The sequence below is a fragment of the Centropristis striata genome, chromosome 12, assembly GCF_030273125.1.
Source record: "Centropristis striata isolate RG_2023a ecotype Rhode Island chromosome 12, C.striata_1.0, whole genome shotgun sequence".
NCBI classification, from domain to species: Eukaryota; Metazoa; Chordata; class Actinopteri; order Perciformes; family Serranidae; genus Centropristis; species Centropristis striata.
Window position 1 is genome coordinate 32,506,881 of NC_081528.1, and position 15,891 is coordinate 32,522,771.

The 15,891-nt window shown below is 38.4% G+C and overlaps 3 protein-coding genes across 3 annotated transcripts; 1 reads left to right on the forward strand and 2 right to left on the reverse strand.

Annotated features, from left to right (window-relative positions):
* Positions 1 to 12: 12 nt before the first annotated feature.
* trpt1 (tRNA phosphotransferase 1) lies at positions 13 to 3,774 on the reverse strand. The gene is made up of 8 exons (XM_059346584.1): positions 3,623 to 3,774; positions 3,220 to 3,534; positions 2,888 to 2,969; positions 2,235 to 2,404; positions 1,405 to 1,582; positions 689 to 745; positions 473 to 583; positions 13 to 377 (listed from the first exon to the last, which is right to left on the reverse strand). Exons 2-8 carry the CDS (start codon positions 3,277 to 3,279, stop codon positions 355 to 357), a joined length of 681 nt encoding a protein of 226 aa, XP_059202567.1. The 5' UTR covers positions 3,280 to 3,534; positions 3,623 to 3,774; the 3' UTR covers positions 13 to 354.
* On the forward strand, positions 3,394 to 9,444 carry zbtb3 (zinc finger and BTB domain containing 3). The gene is made up of 5 exons (XM_059346583.1): positions 3,394 to 3,540; positions 3,837 to 3,960; positions 5,298 to 6,124; positions 6,246 to 7,766; positions 8,051 to 9,444. The coding sequence occupies exons 3-4, from the start codon at positions 5,301 to 5,303 to the stop codon at positions 7,321 to 7,323; spliced, it is 1,902 nt and encodes a 633-aa protein (XP_059202566.1). The 5' UTR covers positions 3,394 to 3,540; positions 3,837 to 3,960; positions 5,298 to 5,300; the 3' UTR covers positions 7,324 to 7,766; positions 8,051 to 9,444.
* Positions 9,445 to 9,669: 225 nt separating this feature from the next.
* Positions 9,670 to 13,120, reverse strand: rnaseh2c (ribonuclease H2, subunit C). The gene is made up of 5 exons (XM_059346585.1): positions 13,083 to 13,120; positions 11,875 to 12,035; positions 11,227 to 11,339; positions 10,919 to 11,038; positions 9,670 to 9,851 (listed from the first exon to the last, which is right to left on the reverse strand). The coding sequence occupies exons 2-5, from the start codon at positions 12,026 to 12,028 to the stop codon at positions 9,828 to 9,830; spliced, it is 411 nt and encodes a 136-aa protein (XP_059202568.1). The 5' UTR covers positions 12,029 to 12,035; positions 13,083 to 13,120; the 3' UTR covers positions 9,670 to 9,827.
* Between the last annotated feature and the right edge of the window lie 2,771 nt (positions 13,121 to 15,891).

Below are 15,891 nucleotides of genomic sequence, written 5' to 3' on the forward strand. Positions count from 1 at the left end.
TACAAACAATAATGTGAGTTTCTTCATGTAGATCCAATGTGTGGCACAGTTTATAGGTGTGATGCTGGAGCCATTGAGCCTCTGACTCTGTGGTGGTCAGGAATAACTCAAAATATCCTCCAGGGGGTGATCACAGCCCAACTGTTGAGCTACTTGCTGTCAGTCCTTCCTCTTCTGATTAATCTGTCTTCTTGTAATAAAGACACAGACATTTTAAAGTTTACCAATTTAGTCCCATTCATAATGATTTTTGAATGGATTCTCCTATTGATGACCAAAAATCATCAGCAACTGGGATATGCATCAACCAGACGAGTCCTGCTGTGACCAACAACAGGACGGTATCCTCTGATGCTACTGCAGTGGTAGGATGCTCCCTGAAAAACAGGACAAAAGTGATTTCAGTGAAGGAAAACGTCCCTCAATCATTAAATAATTGACATTGAATGGATTCATGACATAGTTTTCTTACTCGTGGGTCTCAGTCTTAAGGCTCGGCTGAAGTATTTAGGGAGAAGTCTTCCCTCTGCATCGCCTGCAGTCAGCAGCACACCGTTGTCTGACCAGAAGAATTCAATACCGTCTATACAGACAGACACATAAAACACATGTAAGAGGGATTTCTGCCTCAACATATTGACCAAATCACATCTATTTATTGGGTAGCAGTCATTATGGCTGAGCTTACCAGCTAGAGCTCTGGGGACATCAATATACACAGCTAGATCACAGTCTTTCCTCATGCCTGGTGGAAAATGAATGACACTGTAGAACAGGGGTGTCAAACTCAAATACACAGTGGGCCAAAATTTAAAACTTGGACAAAGTCGCTGGCCAACATTGATATTTATTGAAAAAATTGACCTAAACAAGTTCAAACAAAATGGAACAAGCAAAGCTTGATATAACTTAATATTGCAAACATGCAAAATCGAATATCAAATAAAACAAACAAACACATCAATGGCATTCATTTCTTAAATAAAATTCAAATAAAAATCGTATGTCCCTTTATTTTATATGCGGCCTTCTTTAAATTTAAATTTAACAGTAATCTTTTTCCACAGGCTAAAAATAAATGTAAGAATAAAATAACAATAATAACCCAAATCACTAATAATAATATCCTTCAATGAATGTGCAACCATTCAAGCCCATGCCTTGGACTAGCAAGAAAAAGTGCATAAAGACAACTTTAATTTGGGATTTGTAGTATTATTTGCGCTGTATAATACCGGCGGGCCAGCTCTGGTTGTCATTTGGTATTTCCTTGCGGGCCAAATATAATTATACTGCGGGCCAAATTTGGCCCGCAGGCCAGAGTTTGACACCTCTGCTGTAGAACCTATTTGTTAAAATGTTTAGCTGACTTCTTTCTCTTTCACGCAAGCACATACAGCTTACCGCTGACGACGCCTTCCTCCCCTGGCAGGCCTGGTGCTAAGTGGATGTGCGTCCTCCTCATGCGGCTCAGGCCCTGCTGCTGGATGGAGCTCCAGTTGCGGAGGTAAGAGCCGTGAACAGCCTCTGCAGGGCAGTACGGGGAACCAGCCAGAACCGGTTTCAGCTCCAAATCTGCAACCTGACCATAACAATACAACGATAATTAACACAGCGTTTAAGATTAGACTTTATTGGCCAGATTACGTTCAATTAAACAGAAAATAAATAAATAACCTGCCTGATCAGGAACATCTGAGTGAGATATTGATTTTGTTGCTTAACTTAATTAAGATCTTGTAGAGAAATTGGTCAGAGGGTTTGTATATCATGTTCTGCTGTCATGCCAATCTTGACAAATGAGTAAAAAAATTATTTAAACGGAATTGAAGATGCATTCAGGCATCACTATTGGTGATATTCCCCAGTCTTTTTGTACCTTCACCTAACACGTATTGACTGGAATAATATTTTCCTGTTCATGTAAATCTAATTTCCTGTGAAAATTAGATTTATATTAATATTTTGAAGGTGTTAATTGGTTTAATACATTTGGATGCACTCCAACATCAGAGTGTGATTTGAGCTGTTGTTGGATTCCCAGAATTAATTTCCCATCTGAATAAAGTGAATTGAACTTATTAAAATTTAAGTCAGCTGTTCAACAATAAAGGAAAAGTTTCTATTTAAAAGCAATTTTGTTGTAAATTGAAAATTTAGTTCAGTATCTACTCAGGGGGATGATAATACATCCTAGCTTGCTGGTTTGCTGATTAAATTAAATTTCCCCAAACCTGAACTGAGTGGCCCTGACTGGCTCGGATCTGCAGGCGGCCGTCCTCAGGGTGGGAGCGAAGCTTAAAGCGCTGCTTGTCATTTGTGGCCACAACTCTTTCAACGTCCTCCAATGAGTACGAGCGGAACTGAGCGTGAGCCAGGAGTTCCTCCACAAATATGAAGCCATCTGTGAGAAAAAGTTGACTTTGGTCATATTTAAAAATTAGATTTACTCTCTTCTACTTAACTACTTAATTACAGCCTTAGTGAAATTGAGAATACAAACTTTTATTTTGTAGGAGCCCAGAAAAAGGCCTGTTGAGTGAGCAAACCAAACATGATTTAGCAAATAAAGTACCCCAAAAATAATTTAAATATAGTCACATTTAAGAGAAGCTGATTTCAACATTCCCTTCTGTTATGTCTTAATGAGAGAAAACAGAATAGAAAATAATAGAATGATCTTTATTTTAATTTTTAGTATAATTTAATTTCCCAGGGCTTCTGTTAGAATAAAACATAAATAGAAACCACAATAAAAGCAGTTATAGCAGTACAATGTCAACAAACAAAAATGTTTGTGACTTATTTAAGAAAGATAAAATTAAAGTTGTGACAGCATCACTGTGGGGACACTTGAATTATCTGGACCAGACTGTGAGCAGCTCACCTGTACCAAGTTGAAGACCCATCTGGTTGGCTCCATGCCGAAGAGCATAAGACATAGATTTAGACAGGCGGACATCTCTGTCCTGGTGGGGGAGATGGCAGCAGTCATGGTACACACACACACACACACACACACACACACACACACACACACACACAAACTTAGATCTAATAATAACTCAGGTTTAAATATAGGACCCGGGCTTTACCTTATTTAACAATTCATACTGCCTGCCATGGTAGCCAATACAGGGATGTCATGAATCAGATATCAGTGTCTGAACTATTTTACAATGTAGCAATATCCCATATTTTAGAGGCACATTCTCTCACCTCTCCCCCACGTTTTCCTCTCCTTCCTCTCCCTCCTCTTCCTCCTCTGCCACTGTCCATTTAAATGTAGGCTCAGTAATTCAGGTATGATTCGAAGCTGTTAGATTTTCTTTCACAGATTGTGCTAATTTTAATTCAACGTCATGTCACACATGATCGCACTTGTTGTCATTAAACTCCTGTAAACAAACGCGCGGCTGTCCACTTCCTGTTTATTATCGTCACTCGCCTGCAGGTGGCGGGTCAGCCCGGCACCACAGAAGAAGAGTTGCATTTTTTTTTTGTCCTGGAAGAAAACATCACTCAAACCAGCACCTGCAGGTAAGAAAATATTCATCATATCCTCGAAAAACATGAGGTACCACAACTCAAACTTTATGTTGGCCGTTTCACGGTAACTCACAACTCATACCGGCACACCCAAACAAAGTCAACAGCGGTTAGCTCCGCTGTTGGGATTGTACACACAGGCTGAGCTAAGTTGGCTAACTGCTGTTAGCATAGTTGAGCTGGACCTGGCTGTTTTTCCTGTTGGAAATTTCACCTTTTGGGACAATTTGGTTTTGGTATGCAGTTCATGCTGCTTAACAAATGTGTTTTTTCTCTCCCGTATGAAGAAGCTGCTGCTGGACTGAAGACCGAGAGCAGGTCACCATGGAAACCTACCGTTAGAAACGTTAACGGATGAAAATGACGCTCTGCTGTCAATAAACAGTTTGAAGAGAGAAAACAGCCGTTACCGTAAGTGTCCTGCTTTAGTGTACTACTAATAATAACCTGTTTATTTTATAATGTCTGCCCTAAAATCTTTTAATTTTTAGACATTATGTGTTGATGTTATTCCTATATTAAGATAAGACTATCTGGCATTGGGGACATTCAGTCGTCACAGCAGCTTCAGATATAGAAAAGGAAGTTTAAAAAAAAAAAAAACGAGATATTACATACATGCATCATTACACACACATTATATACATAAATACTTACATGGCTGCTATTGAACGTTATTATTATTGCACATGGGGTTATTCCTGAGATTGTTTTGCATTACACAGATATGGCACATTAGTGAAAATGGATTGTTGCGTGGGATACTAAATAAAAAAAATTGTAGTGATCCATTTATGCCATTCAAAAATGAGGACATCACTATGGTGAGAAGTCTTTAACGCACCTAAATGAAATGTCAGTCAAAAAACTTTGTGCCTCTCTTGGGCATCTCACTAATAATGAAACATACACAGGTTCCCTTATTCACTCATTACCTCTGAACCTACATGTATAATGTACAAACAAACAAAATGGCTCTTTCAAATATATATAAAAAAAAATATTTATGGCAGTATTAACATGTTTTTCCACCTAACCTAGATAAATGTTATTATATGATATTTATGTGTTTTTTATGTTCCTCAAATATAAAACTTGTTTCCTTGCGTTGGACAAACCGTTTTTGGACAGAGAAAACAAAATGCTTAACAAGATCTTGTAGAATTATTGATCAGAGGGCATGATAAAAATCCAAGGTTAATGAGGGGTTTGTATATTATGTTCTGCTTTCATGTCAATCTTTGAAACAAATGAGCAAAACAAAACAAAAAAATCTAATAAATCTTAGTCGAAGACTAATTGGTAAAGAAGAGTGATTGACTCAGAAGGTTGTGTCTCTCACTGGAGCAGAACGCTGCCAGCACCACAGGCATTACATAGTATTTGTGTCAAGACAGGATAATTAAGCAGAGCTTCCTGAGGAAACAATAAGACTGTTTCTTCATTCTTTTAAGAAAAAACCCCAACTATAACCACTTGTATCTACATAGTTGAATGCGTTTAGTTACAAGTGGAAACATGTTTTTTGTAATTGATATGGTGATGCTTTCCCCAAGAGAGATGACTGATGTTAAATGTGTGCAAATTGTTTTGTTTTTTTAAAGAAATCTCAAGAGAGAACTACCTTAAAAGTATTTTTCAAGATACTTAATGCTACTGACCACAGAGCTGTCTTACGTGATTTATTTCAGTAACGGCAGCATTGTCCCTTTTTTTTTTCTTCTCTATTTTCTCTAATCTAATCTCAGGCGATGGAGTTCCCACAGCATTCCCAGCAGCTGCTGTCAGCTCTGCGTTCCCAGCGTCAGCGAGGGTTCCTCTGTGACTGCACCGTTCTGGTGGGCACATCCCATTTCCTGGCTCACAGGGCGGTGTTGGCCTCCTGCTCGCCTTTCTTCCACATGTTCTACTCAGACTCTCCAGGGGTCATCGGTGGAAACGGCGCTAGCAGCTCTGTCACCCTCGACAGCGACATCGTCACGGCTGCTGCGTTTGGCTTGCTCTTGGACTTTGTCTATGAAGGCGTGCTGCAGCTGGGTGAGTCTCCACCGGTGGAGGACATATTGGCGGCTGCAAGCTTTCTGCACATGAACGAGGTGGTGAGAGTCTGCAAGAGACGACTGCAGAGACGAGGGCCTCTGGCTGAGGCAGACAGCACTCGCTCTGACGAGAGCGCTGGTGCGAGGAGGGTTATAGAGACAGGGAGGGAGGGTGGGGGAGACAGTAGAGCTGAGCCGCTAGCTGCCATAGCCAAAGAGCACTTGAATCCAGCTGCTATGGCAGCACCGTTCTCATCAGTATCTACAATGGCAGAAAGGAGCCAGTTAGAGTCTGTAAAATCTGAGCGGAGGACTGGTGGGGGGTCATCAGAAGCACGAGTACAGACTCCTCTGAGCCCTGACCTCGCTGATACTACACAGCCGGGCATGGAGGCCCCTCCTCTGCCTCCAGGCGGAGAGCTTGTGCAGACCCTCATCACAGGCCGGTCTGCCTCCGGAGGTCACGCCAGGTTGACTGAAGGTCATGGAGAGGGGTCAGCTCTCTGCAGCCCTTGCAGCACCACAGAGGCATACAGGTGAGGGGCTGCTGCACATTTTCTAGACTGTTTTAACTTGGAAAAGTAAACTTGTTGCTCCATGTACTGATATACATTCTTATGATTTGTTGTTCCTCAAAACTTTCTTTCTTTCTTTCAGCAGCCATAGCAGTAACCAGCAGCCCTCCTCATCTTCTTCCTCTCTGGTGCCGGTGAGCCATGCGAGTGGTCGGCCCGTGGTTGCTTTTTCCCAGTCAGGACCCAGCCTCTCCCCCGGCCCCCAACAGGACGTATCCCGACTGCCACGTGACAACTTGAGGAAACCCTCAGAGGCTGACCACAGAGGTGCATCAGGCGGAGGACAGCAGATGGTCATGCTAATCCAAGCGCCAGCACTAACCTCACACAACCCAACACACTCGTCACCACAGCGTTCACTTCCCCAGATTCAAATCCAGAACGCCATGTCGCTCCAACGCCAAAGCTTTGACTTCCGCTCTGCTTCTCAGAACCAAACCCTTAAGGGGCCTGAGGTGAATATAGGAGCTTCACTCAGCGCTAGAAATGAAAGATCTCACCCTCCTATGGGCAGAGTGAGGACAGAGGACAATGATGGAGAGAATGTGAAGGTCAAAGTGGAGGCCATTGTAATATCTGATGAAGAGCTGGAGGACGAGCATCGTGAAAGGAGAGAGAGAGAACCAGTGATGGAAGTAGACGATGATTATGAGGAAGAAGAGGAGCTGCACAGCCCTCACTTTCTCTCCTCTCATCAACAGAGCCTCTTACAAATGACCTCCCATTCAAATGACTACTCCTTCCCCCTCTCTCCCTCCTCTTCCTCCTCCGGTGCCGGTCCTTCCTCCCAGGACACTTCCTCCTTCACCCTCATTCCTCAGTCCACAGCTCAGCAGCATTCAGACCCTCCTGCATACTTCCACGACTTCCAGGACTCTATGGGGAACTTTGTGGAGGACGTCCCCACATGTGGTGTCTGTGGAAAGACTTTCTCATGTACGTACACACTAAGGCGCCATGCCATAGTGCACACACGCGAGCGCCCTTATGAGTGTCGCTACTGCTACCGGAGCTACACACAATCAGGCGATCTTTACAGACACATACGCAAAGCTCACGACCACACACTGCCAGCCAAACGCAGCAAGTCAGACATGGAGGCCTCCCTGCCACCACAACCACCGCCACCGCCACCACCGCCGCCGGCACCTCTTAGCTAACACAAAAAACATATATTATAATATATTTCTATACTCGTGCACAGATACTTTAACTTAATATCCTAACAATTGTTTCGTTTTTTCAATTAATTTGTTTGTTATTGTCATGCTTAAATGATTATTTATTTGTGCTATAAAACAATTTAGAAAAATGTCTATCAAAATTGCTTAAATCCCAAGGTGATATCTTCAGATTTATCCAAATATTGCCTTATTTTGTTATGTTTGCACCCTGAAATCACCCAGGCTTTCTATTCTACAAAGGGCATTTGATCTAGCCTGACATCACCAGACCAAATCACAAATATGAATTATAGCTTCTGCACAGTAATGAGACATTGCGAGGTGTTTTGAGGAAGAAAACGAAAAAAGACAAAGGAGAAATACAGGAGAGTCTGTCAGCAGAACTTTCTGGACCGAAACTATCGTCTCATTTCCATTAGGTCAGGGGTGTCAAACTCAAATACACAATGGGCCAAAATGTAAAACTTCAATAAAATCGCAGGCCAACATTGAACAAATAAACCTTTTAATATATACCAAACATGTTTTGCTTTAACATTAAATATGGAACCAGCAACGCTTATAAACATACAGTATATAACTAAATAGTGCAGACATGCAAAATCAAATTTAAAATAAAAAACACATCAATGTCATTAATTTACAATAATAATATAATAATTTGGTATTGCCCGTGGGCCAGAGTTTGACACCCCTGCATTAGGTACTTTTCCCTCTAGTGAGCCACTATGGCTGTGACTTGGGAGAGAGGATTCACCCCAGATCCGCCCAATTTCACTTCAGCTACTGATCCTGTTGAGCTATCTGCTAAGTGCAAAGTCAGAGATAACTTCATAAGTTCACACTATGACACAAGCAATCTATCCAATATATTAGTATATTAATATTGTGTTAATATTAGATGAATGGGTGTTATTGGCCCAGTACATTTCATGCTGCTGGAGATCTGTCCAAAGCAGAGGGGGACCAGACGTGTCTGCCAGAGCAAATAAAATGTGACGTTAATAAGATATGTCGTTCCCAGGCAACTTATGATCCCTTTCAGTACAGAAAAACAAAACACACACATACACACACAGATCAAACACCAGCATCGTCATGCTTTATGTTCATGAATGACTGTTTATGCTATTGTGCTACCTTTTTTAAATATTTAAGAGCCATTTTACAATTTAGGTTTGTAATTTTAGTACATTTTATCATTTTCATACATTTGTATGGGTATAACAATTAGCAAAAACTTCATTGCTGTAATTCAGGAGATGTTCAAAATGTTTTGGAGTTGTGCGACAAGTAAGAGAAAACTGTTGTGTTTGTAATTTGTACGACTGCCTTTTCAGTATGTGACTCTGTGCTAGCAAAGTTTGACTGATAAAATGTAGTAGCATCGTTCTGTCTAGTCTTTTATTTACAGGTTGAAACCAACGCAGCAAATATCTGCACAAACTGAAATTAAAAACATATATTTTATAATCAAAGCTTTGCCTGGCATCAGTTTGGTGAGGCCACAAAATAGCAGATGTATATAAAGTACATCTGATGAATTAGAAATTCAACTGTGCCAAATTCAACATTGCCTTGTTTCTTCACCTCCTTGTCTATTTTAACAGAGCAGTAAAAAGTCTTTGATTAGGAAGACTCCTAAAAGAGGCAACTGTCAGCCAAACAAACGGTTTAATTTCACACGGTAAACAATGTATGCATTTCTAGTGTTTGTCCAGGTTTTACACACAGTAGCTTACTGTAAATGTGAGGAAGATTCTCTCAGAACTCTGGCTGTCTCACGTTAATATAATATATTTCATAAACTTTGCTTGGCATTCTCTGTCAAGGTCAATTAAGAGTAGTTAGGAATGGAAAACAAGTTTAATTGTTCAGCTATATGCCCTGGTAGAAGAGCAGTGGAAGTTTGGGGATCCACCCTTTATGTATTTGGCTTTTTTTAAATTATATTTTATGTGACCTTTCCCTCTGTGGCGTTTCTCCTGTAATATGACAGAATATTCCGTAAGAACACAAGGCAGAAACTCTGCCTTATCTTTAAATGTTTAAATTTTAAATGTGCCTGAATGACGGTTTCACCCCATTTTATATGTTTTGGAACCAGTTTCTTGTGTGTACTAGTGAGTATGGATTGGTATTTGTATTGCCAGTTTTGGACACTGAGAAGGAACAATTGAGTCTGTGAACATTTCAAGGGTTTCGTGGTAGCCAGTGTGCAAAACCTAAATGTTACTTTGTGAATAAACACTGTTGAGTAGAAACAATGTGGACATGCTGTTGTTTCAGTGAATATAATCACACAGGTTTGTCAGTCAGCAATGTCTTTATTTAATTCCTTTTATTAAAAAAACATACAAAATATAAACATTATGTTTGTTACTTATTAGACTGCAATAGTAACCATCAAACTATACATTTCACATGTAACACTAAGGGGAACCCATCTGCCCCCTCTGAACAGGAAGGTTCGTCTCTTTTCAGTCTTCTACTGGCCCGTGAATCTGTGAAAACACAAAATATCAGCACCCAACTAAAAAATCTGTCTTTGTGCTTGTATTTCCAACCAAATTCGTTCAAAATGTTGTCAGTTTTGCTGCTTTTGTCAATTTAAACAGTTAAACTGAAGAGACACAATTTCAAAAAAGGACAGAAGAACAATACAGTTCCAACAGCAAATGTGAAACACAGAAATCAAATTTTAATTGAAAATTATATCTATTAGTGATACAGATTATTAGGATGTGGGCTCAGTTTTGACTTGACACTAAATCAACAAACATACTTCTATATAATTAATTTTAACAGCACTTATATGACAAAAACAAATATTTTGATTAAAATTATTATCATTAAATTGGTCTACTGGAAGGAGGCGTAATTCTCCAAGAAGTCCATATTAAACATTCAGCATATATTATCATTCAATCCAATCCAATCCAATCCCTTTTATTTGTATAGCACATTTAAACAACACAAACGTCTCCAAAGTGCTGTACATAAAATCAACAATAAAACAAACAATTCCATATACCAATCAGCAATAAAAAACAAGTGTATAAATCTAAAATGATGCCATAATTAAAACAATACAATCAAACAGATAAACATAGTAAAATAAAATTCAAGTGGTCTGTAAGAAAACTAGACTTCTGCATCTCCACTTGGCACTGTTTTCAGGCTATAGACATTTTTTTGGCCAATCACAGGTCATTTCAGAGAGAGGACGTTCCTGTTGGCTGGTAAAAGCCTGATTAAATGCCAAAATCTTGCAGAAAAAGTTGCTATTCTGGCATTGCCAACAACTGCCTACACAGAGTCTGGCAATATGACAATAAAATGTGTAAATAGCAAATTATTTCAGAGATTCAGAGAAAATGTTTCTTTCTTTAAATGTAGTGCCCCCTCTGGCTCATGGAATGAAGAAAAAAGCACTGGCACGTTATCAAACATAAAGTCATCCAGAAAAATGTGTTTATCCCAACAATGCTTAAAAAATCACTAGGTGACACAGGTTTATATTGTCTTTGAGTCTTTTTTTTAAAGATGGCTACAAAACAAAAGAACTCACCGCCTCAGCTAACTCTGGCCAATCCATCGCCATAACAACTGTATCGTCTGAGTTCGGAGGCGTCTCCATGTTCCAGTAGGTCAGCTTGTTAAACACAGAGGAGACCTTCACTGTCCTGTCCTGGACACACACACACACACACACACACACACACACAATAAACCATCATGTAGACATGGTAACACAACCCTCACCTGCACAAAAAATGGTTTTCATGGCCCATACACTCAGCGCTTTGCCTTTTATTTGTCTGACTGCTGGTCAGCGTCATTGTTTGTAGCTTGAAAAATGACATCACTGATGTTTACCTCTTGGTCAGAGTCGGGCTTGTTAATGTCTTTCAGCACCAAACCAGTGTAGCCCTGTGGACAGTTGAGCTCCTGACCCTTCAGCCCACGGCCTCTGAACGATACGGTCTTCTCTGAAGAGACAAAAATATGAGAAAAATGCACAAAAGGATTTATGCTAGAGATGGTTTCCCCCGACTAAAAATTACAGTAGGATAAAATGTCAGATACACCTTTATATATTTGTGAGCAGGTTAAACTGTGGATACCAGACCCCACTTATCTTAGAAACTGTCCCATATTGTAACAGTTAAATCTAAAAGTTAATCTAGCGTGCAATTACTCAAAGCCAGTGGAAGATGGCGGGTTGACATATTATCCTCGCACTTACGCATGAAATTTCTGGAGGACTTTCAAACGCAAAAATCACTTCAAAGTAATGAAATATACAAACAGTAGTGAAAACTATACTATAATCAAATGTGTTCATACATGTGTTTCTTGCACAAGGCCCATTATCACCAGTGTATATGCAGCTTTTAGGAACCTAAAGACTTCCCTGCACCACATCTAATGATCATTGTGTGATTATTTTCATGGATTTTATCTCCACTGCTGTTTTCTATGCGCTACAAACTGGACCAGTTACAATTAAGCTTTAGAGTGTACCGAGTTTGCCGTCTTTCGTGGTTGCATTGAAGTATTGTGAGACCTGCGCCGGCCCGTTGTGTTCTATTTCACAGGGCAAGAGGTGGACTGGGACTCTCTGTGCCTGCCCCACAGATGAAACATGAACACGAGTGACACTGGTGTTACAGGACATTCTGCAACCAGACGATAGAAGAGAAAGAAAAACACATAAATAACAACAAATTACAACCTTATTTTCTGTTTAAACCTAAAATGTATTTTACTTCATCACAGTGAGTTTAGCCTTGGCAACCATTTTACTCAAGTGCTGAATGTGAGGTACAAATGTTTACTTCTAAGCCGCTACATCTCAGGTAAATATTTTAACTCAACTATATTTGTCAGACAGCTTTAAGTACTTTTGACATCATAATTTTTCATCCTCTTTCTGTCCAGTAAAAACCATGTATCTCGATATTTGTTGATTTGTAATGTTTGTGATAAACTGTAGGATAAAGTGTTCCTTTATGTGTTGAGATATTTCTCCTACCTCTAAAACTTTCATAAACTTTTTCAAAATGATCTTGGATCTGCTGGAAAATCCATCATCACAAAGCTGAAGAGACTTTTCTATTTTGCTTGTTTTTCTGCAACATGAAAAGAAAACACGCCAACACTAACATTTTACTGTACGATGGTCACTGTTTCTTTTGATATTCAAAGTACATTTTGATGATTTTACTTACTTTAACTTAAGTAATGTTCTAAATTTAGGACTTTCCAGTGTGGGATTGGTACTTTTACTACAGGATAAAGGATCTGTATCGTCTTTTGCCACTGCTGAGCTGTGATTTGAGACACATAAAGGTTGTCTCTGAAATATGTGTAGACTCAAAATGCTTAGTATTAGTCAATGCAGTCAATAACTAATTTATTGACGTGTCACTACAGATTATACACATTGCAGGCTGTTTCTATGTTTGATTAATTATATTATATTTGGCATGCTTTTTAAGGTCAATAATCACATTTAAAGCGGTCTATTGTAAAATAAATAACTGCTTGTTATTGTGAAGTTCGAGAGCTCTGACAACAACAAATGCAGATTTCCCTTCAAATAAACAGCGTGCCAAACTGTATTCAAGATTTTGTCATTGTTGCGTGTTTTCTCATCTCCTCTTGAACATTTTCAAACGTGTTGTTAAATGACTTGAATATCGGTATGAAAAGCAGAACTTTAACTTTACCTTTCAGCAGGTTTTCAGATGTATAAATTAAATGAAATGTAAAATTGGACCTTTTCCGGTTTAGCGCCGGTCGCGTCCTGTGATTGGACGAAAATGTCTTCTTCTACGACGCTGCAAGATGTTTTGGCGGGTTTTTTATGTTCCTCCAGAGGATGTCTCCCCACACTGGTGAGGGATCATTTTACTTGTTTGTTTGATGTTTTTACTTATTTTATTTGATATTTTTGCTCTCATCATTATACATTTTTTTCCTTCCTGTACCCAGTGGTGGAATATTGTATTTTGCATTATTTATGTGAAGGCTTTAGGTACTTGTGTGTTCTTTTCTGGACTTTGTTAGAAAATGTTAAATACATTTTTAATACATTTGAATATCCAAAATACTGCACATTATTGTACAGTAGCTACATAAATATGATAATAATTATAATAATTTTAACAATAATAATTTTGTATTTATATAGCACCTTTAAAAACAGTGTTTACAAATGCAAACAGGAGCAGAGGGCGAAAAGCAAAGAAGTCAAAGACACAAAATCATAGCGGACAACAGGTAAATGGACAAGTAATGTTTATCAGAATAAAATAATACAATTAATATATAAAAATAAACAGATACATAAATCTACACAAACACAGAAACACAAATACATTGGTAGAAGCAATATAGACAATAAAACAATAAAAAGATGATTTAAAAAAACAAGATAAAAACAAGACTAAATCACACAAAAGCAAGGTTATAAAAATGGGGAAAGAATTGTTTAAAACAAGTGACCGATTCTGCGAAAGAGGGTCACAGGAGGAAATCAATTAGCAAATTTAAGTCTTATTATGTTCTTACAGGGCGTTATGACATCACGCCTTGATTTTCTGTGATGTTGCTCTTGTTTCTTTTCGTCGTCTAGATATAAACTATTATATATAATATAGAGGCTTTAGTTGTAGTTGTAGTATAAAGTTCTGAAGTGTGTGGAACACTAAGAACTCTGATCCAGTTGGCAGCAGCAGCAGCTCTCTTCATGTGGGATGGACTAAATGCTGTCCAATGGCAGCTTTTTACCAGCTCAAGTTATTGAGGGCTTTTTCTTTTCACAACATTTCATCCAGACAAAGTCAAGCTGAGGACAAGGAGACGTAAGAGAAAGGAGAAGTGATTTCTTAACAGCTCATAGTTGTCCAGCAGAAACCAGAGGTGAGTTTGTTTTTAATAACAAGACAGAGTCGGCTACAGCTGCAGGCATGTTGTTGTTGGATACTACATGGATGTTTAAATAGAAAAAACACATTTTTGATTTTTATTTTGAGTATAGATGCTTTAGTAGCCCCACACTGTAATGCCTGGAAGCATAACTCTTGATCTGAAAATCTTTATGTCATTTTTGTGTTGAGCAAGAAACAACTCCCTTTCTCTTTCAATGATGAAATATAATTGAAACTTTGACAGTGGTGGATGAAGTATTGATGCCATTTACCTCAGTACCTCTGTAAACTAAGTAATCAGGAAAATATACAGCAAACAAACTGGTTCACAACAATCATGGTGGCGGTTATGTGAGAATAGAGAGACAAATCACACTTTTTGAAGTTTTATATAAAAATGGTGCTAAAGTATTCAGATCCCTTACTTATGTAAAATAACTTATACGACCACACTGTGAAATTACACCAATACAAGTAAAAGTACAAAAGTATCAGCATCAACATTTACTTAAAGTATCAAAAGTAAAAGTACTCGTTATTAGAGTTGTTATTTCTGTTAAATTTTGGGGTCTTTGTTTTTATCCTTGCGGTATCGAAAATGGTATCGAGTATCGAATATTTTCCTGAGTATCGGTATCGAGTTGAAAATTTTAGTATCGTGACAACCCTACTCGTTATGCAGAATGAACCCACTGAGATTGTTATATATATATTCCAAATATATTATTAGATTATTTGTATTGATGCATTTATGGAATCAGTGTTTTAATTTTGTAAAGGTAGGGCTCATTTTAACTATACTTTTATGTGGTTTAATTTAAACAATGTCTAATCATTTTTAAATTGATCATGTTTTTATGTTATCTTGACCTGTAAAGTAACTAAAGCTCTCAGCTAAATGTAGTGGAGTAAAAAGTACAATGTCTGCCTCAGAATGTAGTGGAGTAGAAGTATAAAGTTACATAAAATGGAAATACTCAAGTAAAGTACCTCAAATTGTACTTAAGTACATTACTTGAGTAAATGTTTTTAGTTACATTCCAACCCTGTCATCCACAATAGTTCTAAAGTACTAAAGTTTAAAAGTAAAAGTATTAAATGCACAAAGATGGCAACTGTGAAGCATTCATAATGCTGCATGACCAGTTGTCGAAAACTCAAAACCATGAAAACAGTGAAATAGATTAAAAGAACAGGAAGCAAAGACTCCATGAAATGTCAAAATAGTTGCCACTTATTTTTTTGTTAGTTGTCAAATTGATTAATTGACTGATGATTTCAGCTCTAATATAGGCTACTGCTCTTATAACATATTCCATCTTTTCAAGTTTTGTCTAAATAAAGGTTTATTTGTAAAGTAGCTTAAGCTGTGGAATACTTATAGCAAAAGGAAGAAGAATATTTTCCCTCTAAAGTGTTGGGGCCCAGAAGTTTAAAGTGGCATCATGTACAGTAAATGTGGCACTGAGTTTATTTGAGTCATCTGATGTGAGAAGGCTGCTGCTTGTGACTGAGATTGGACTCAGTGGTTTCACAGCTCTCAGTAATATCAAAGTGGTGCTTGTTTCTTCAGCTTCATGAGATCACAACATCAACCTCACTTTAA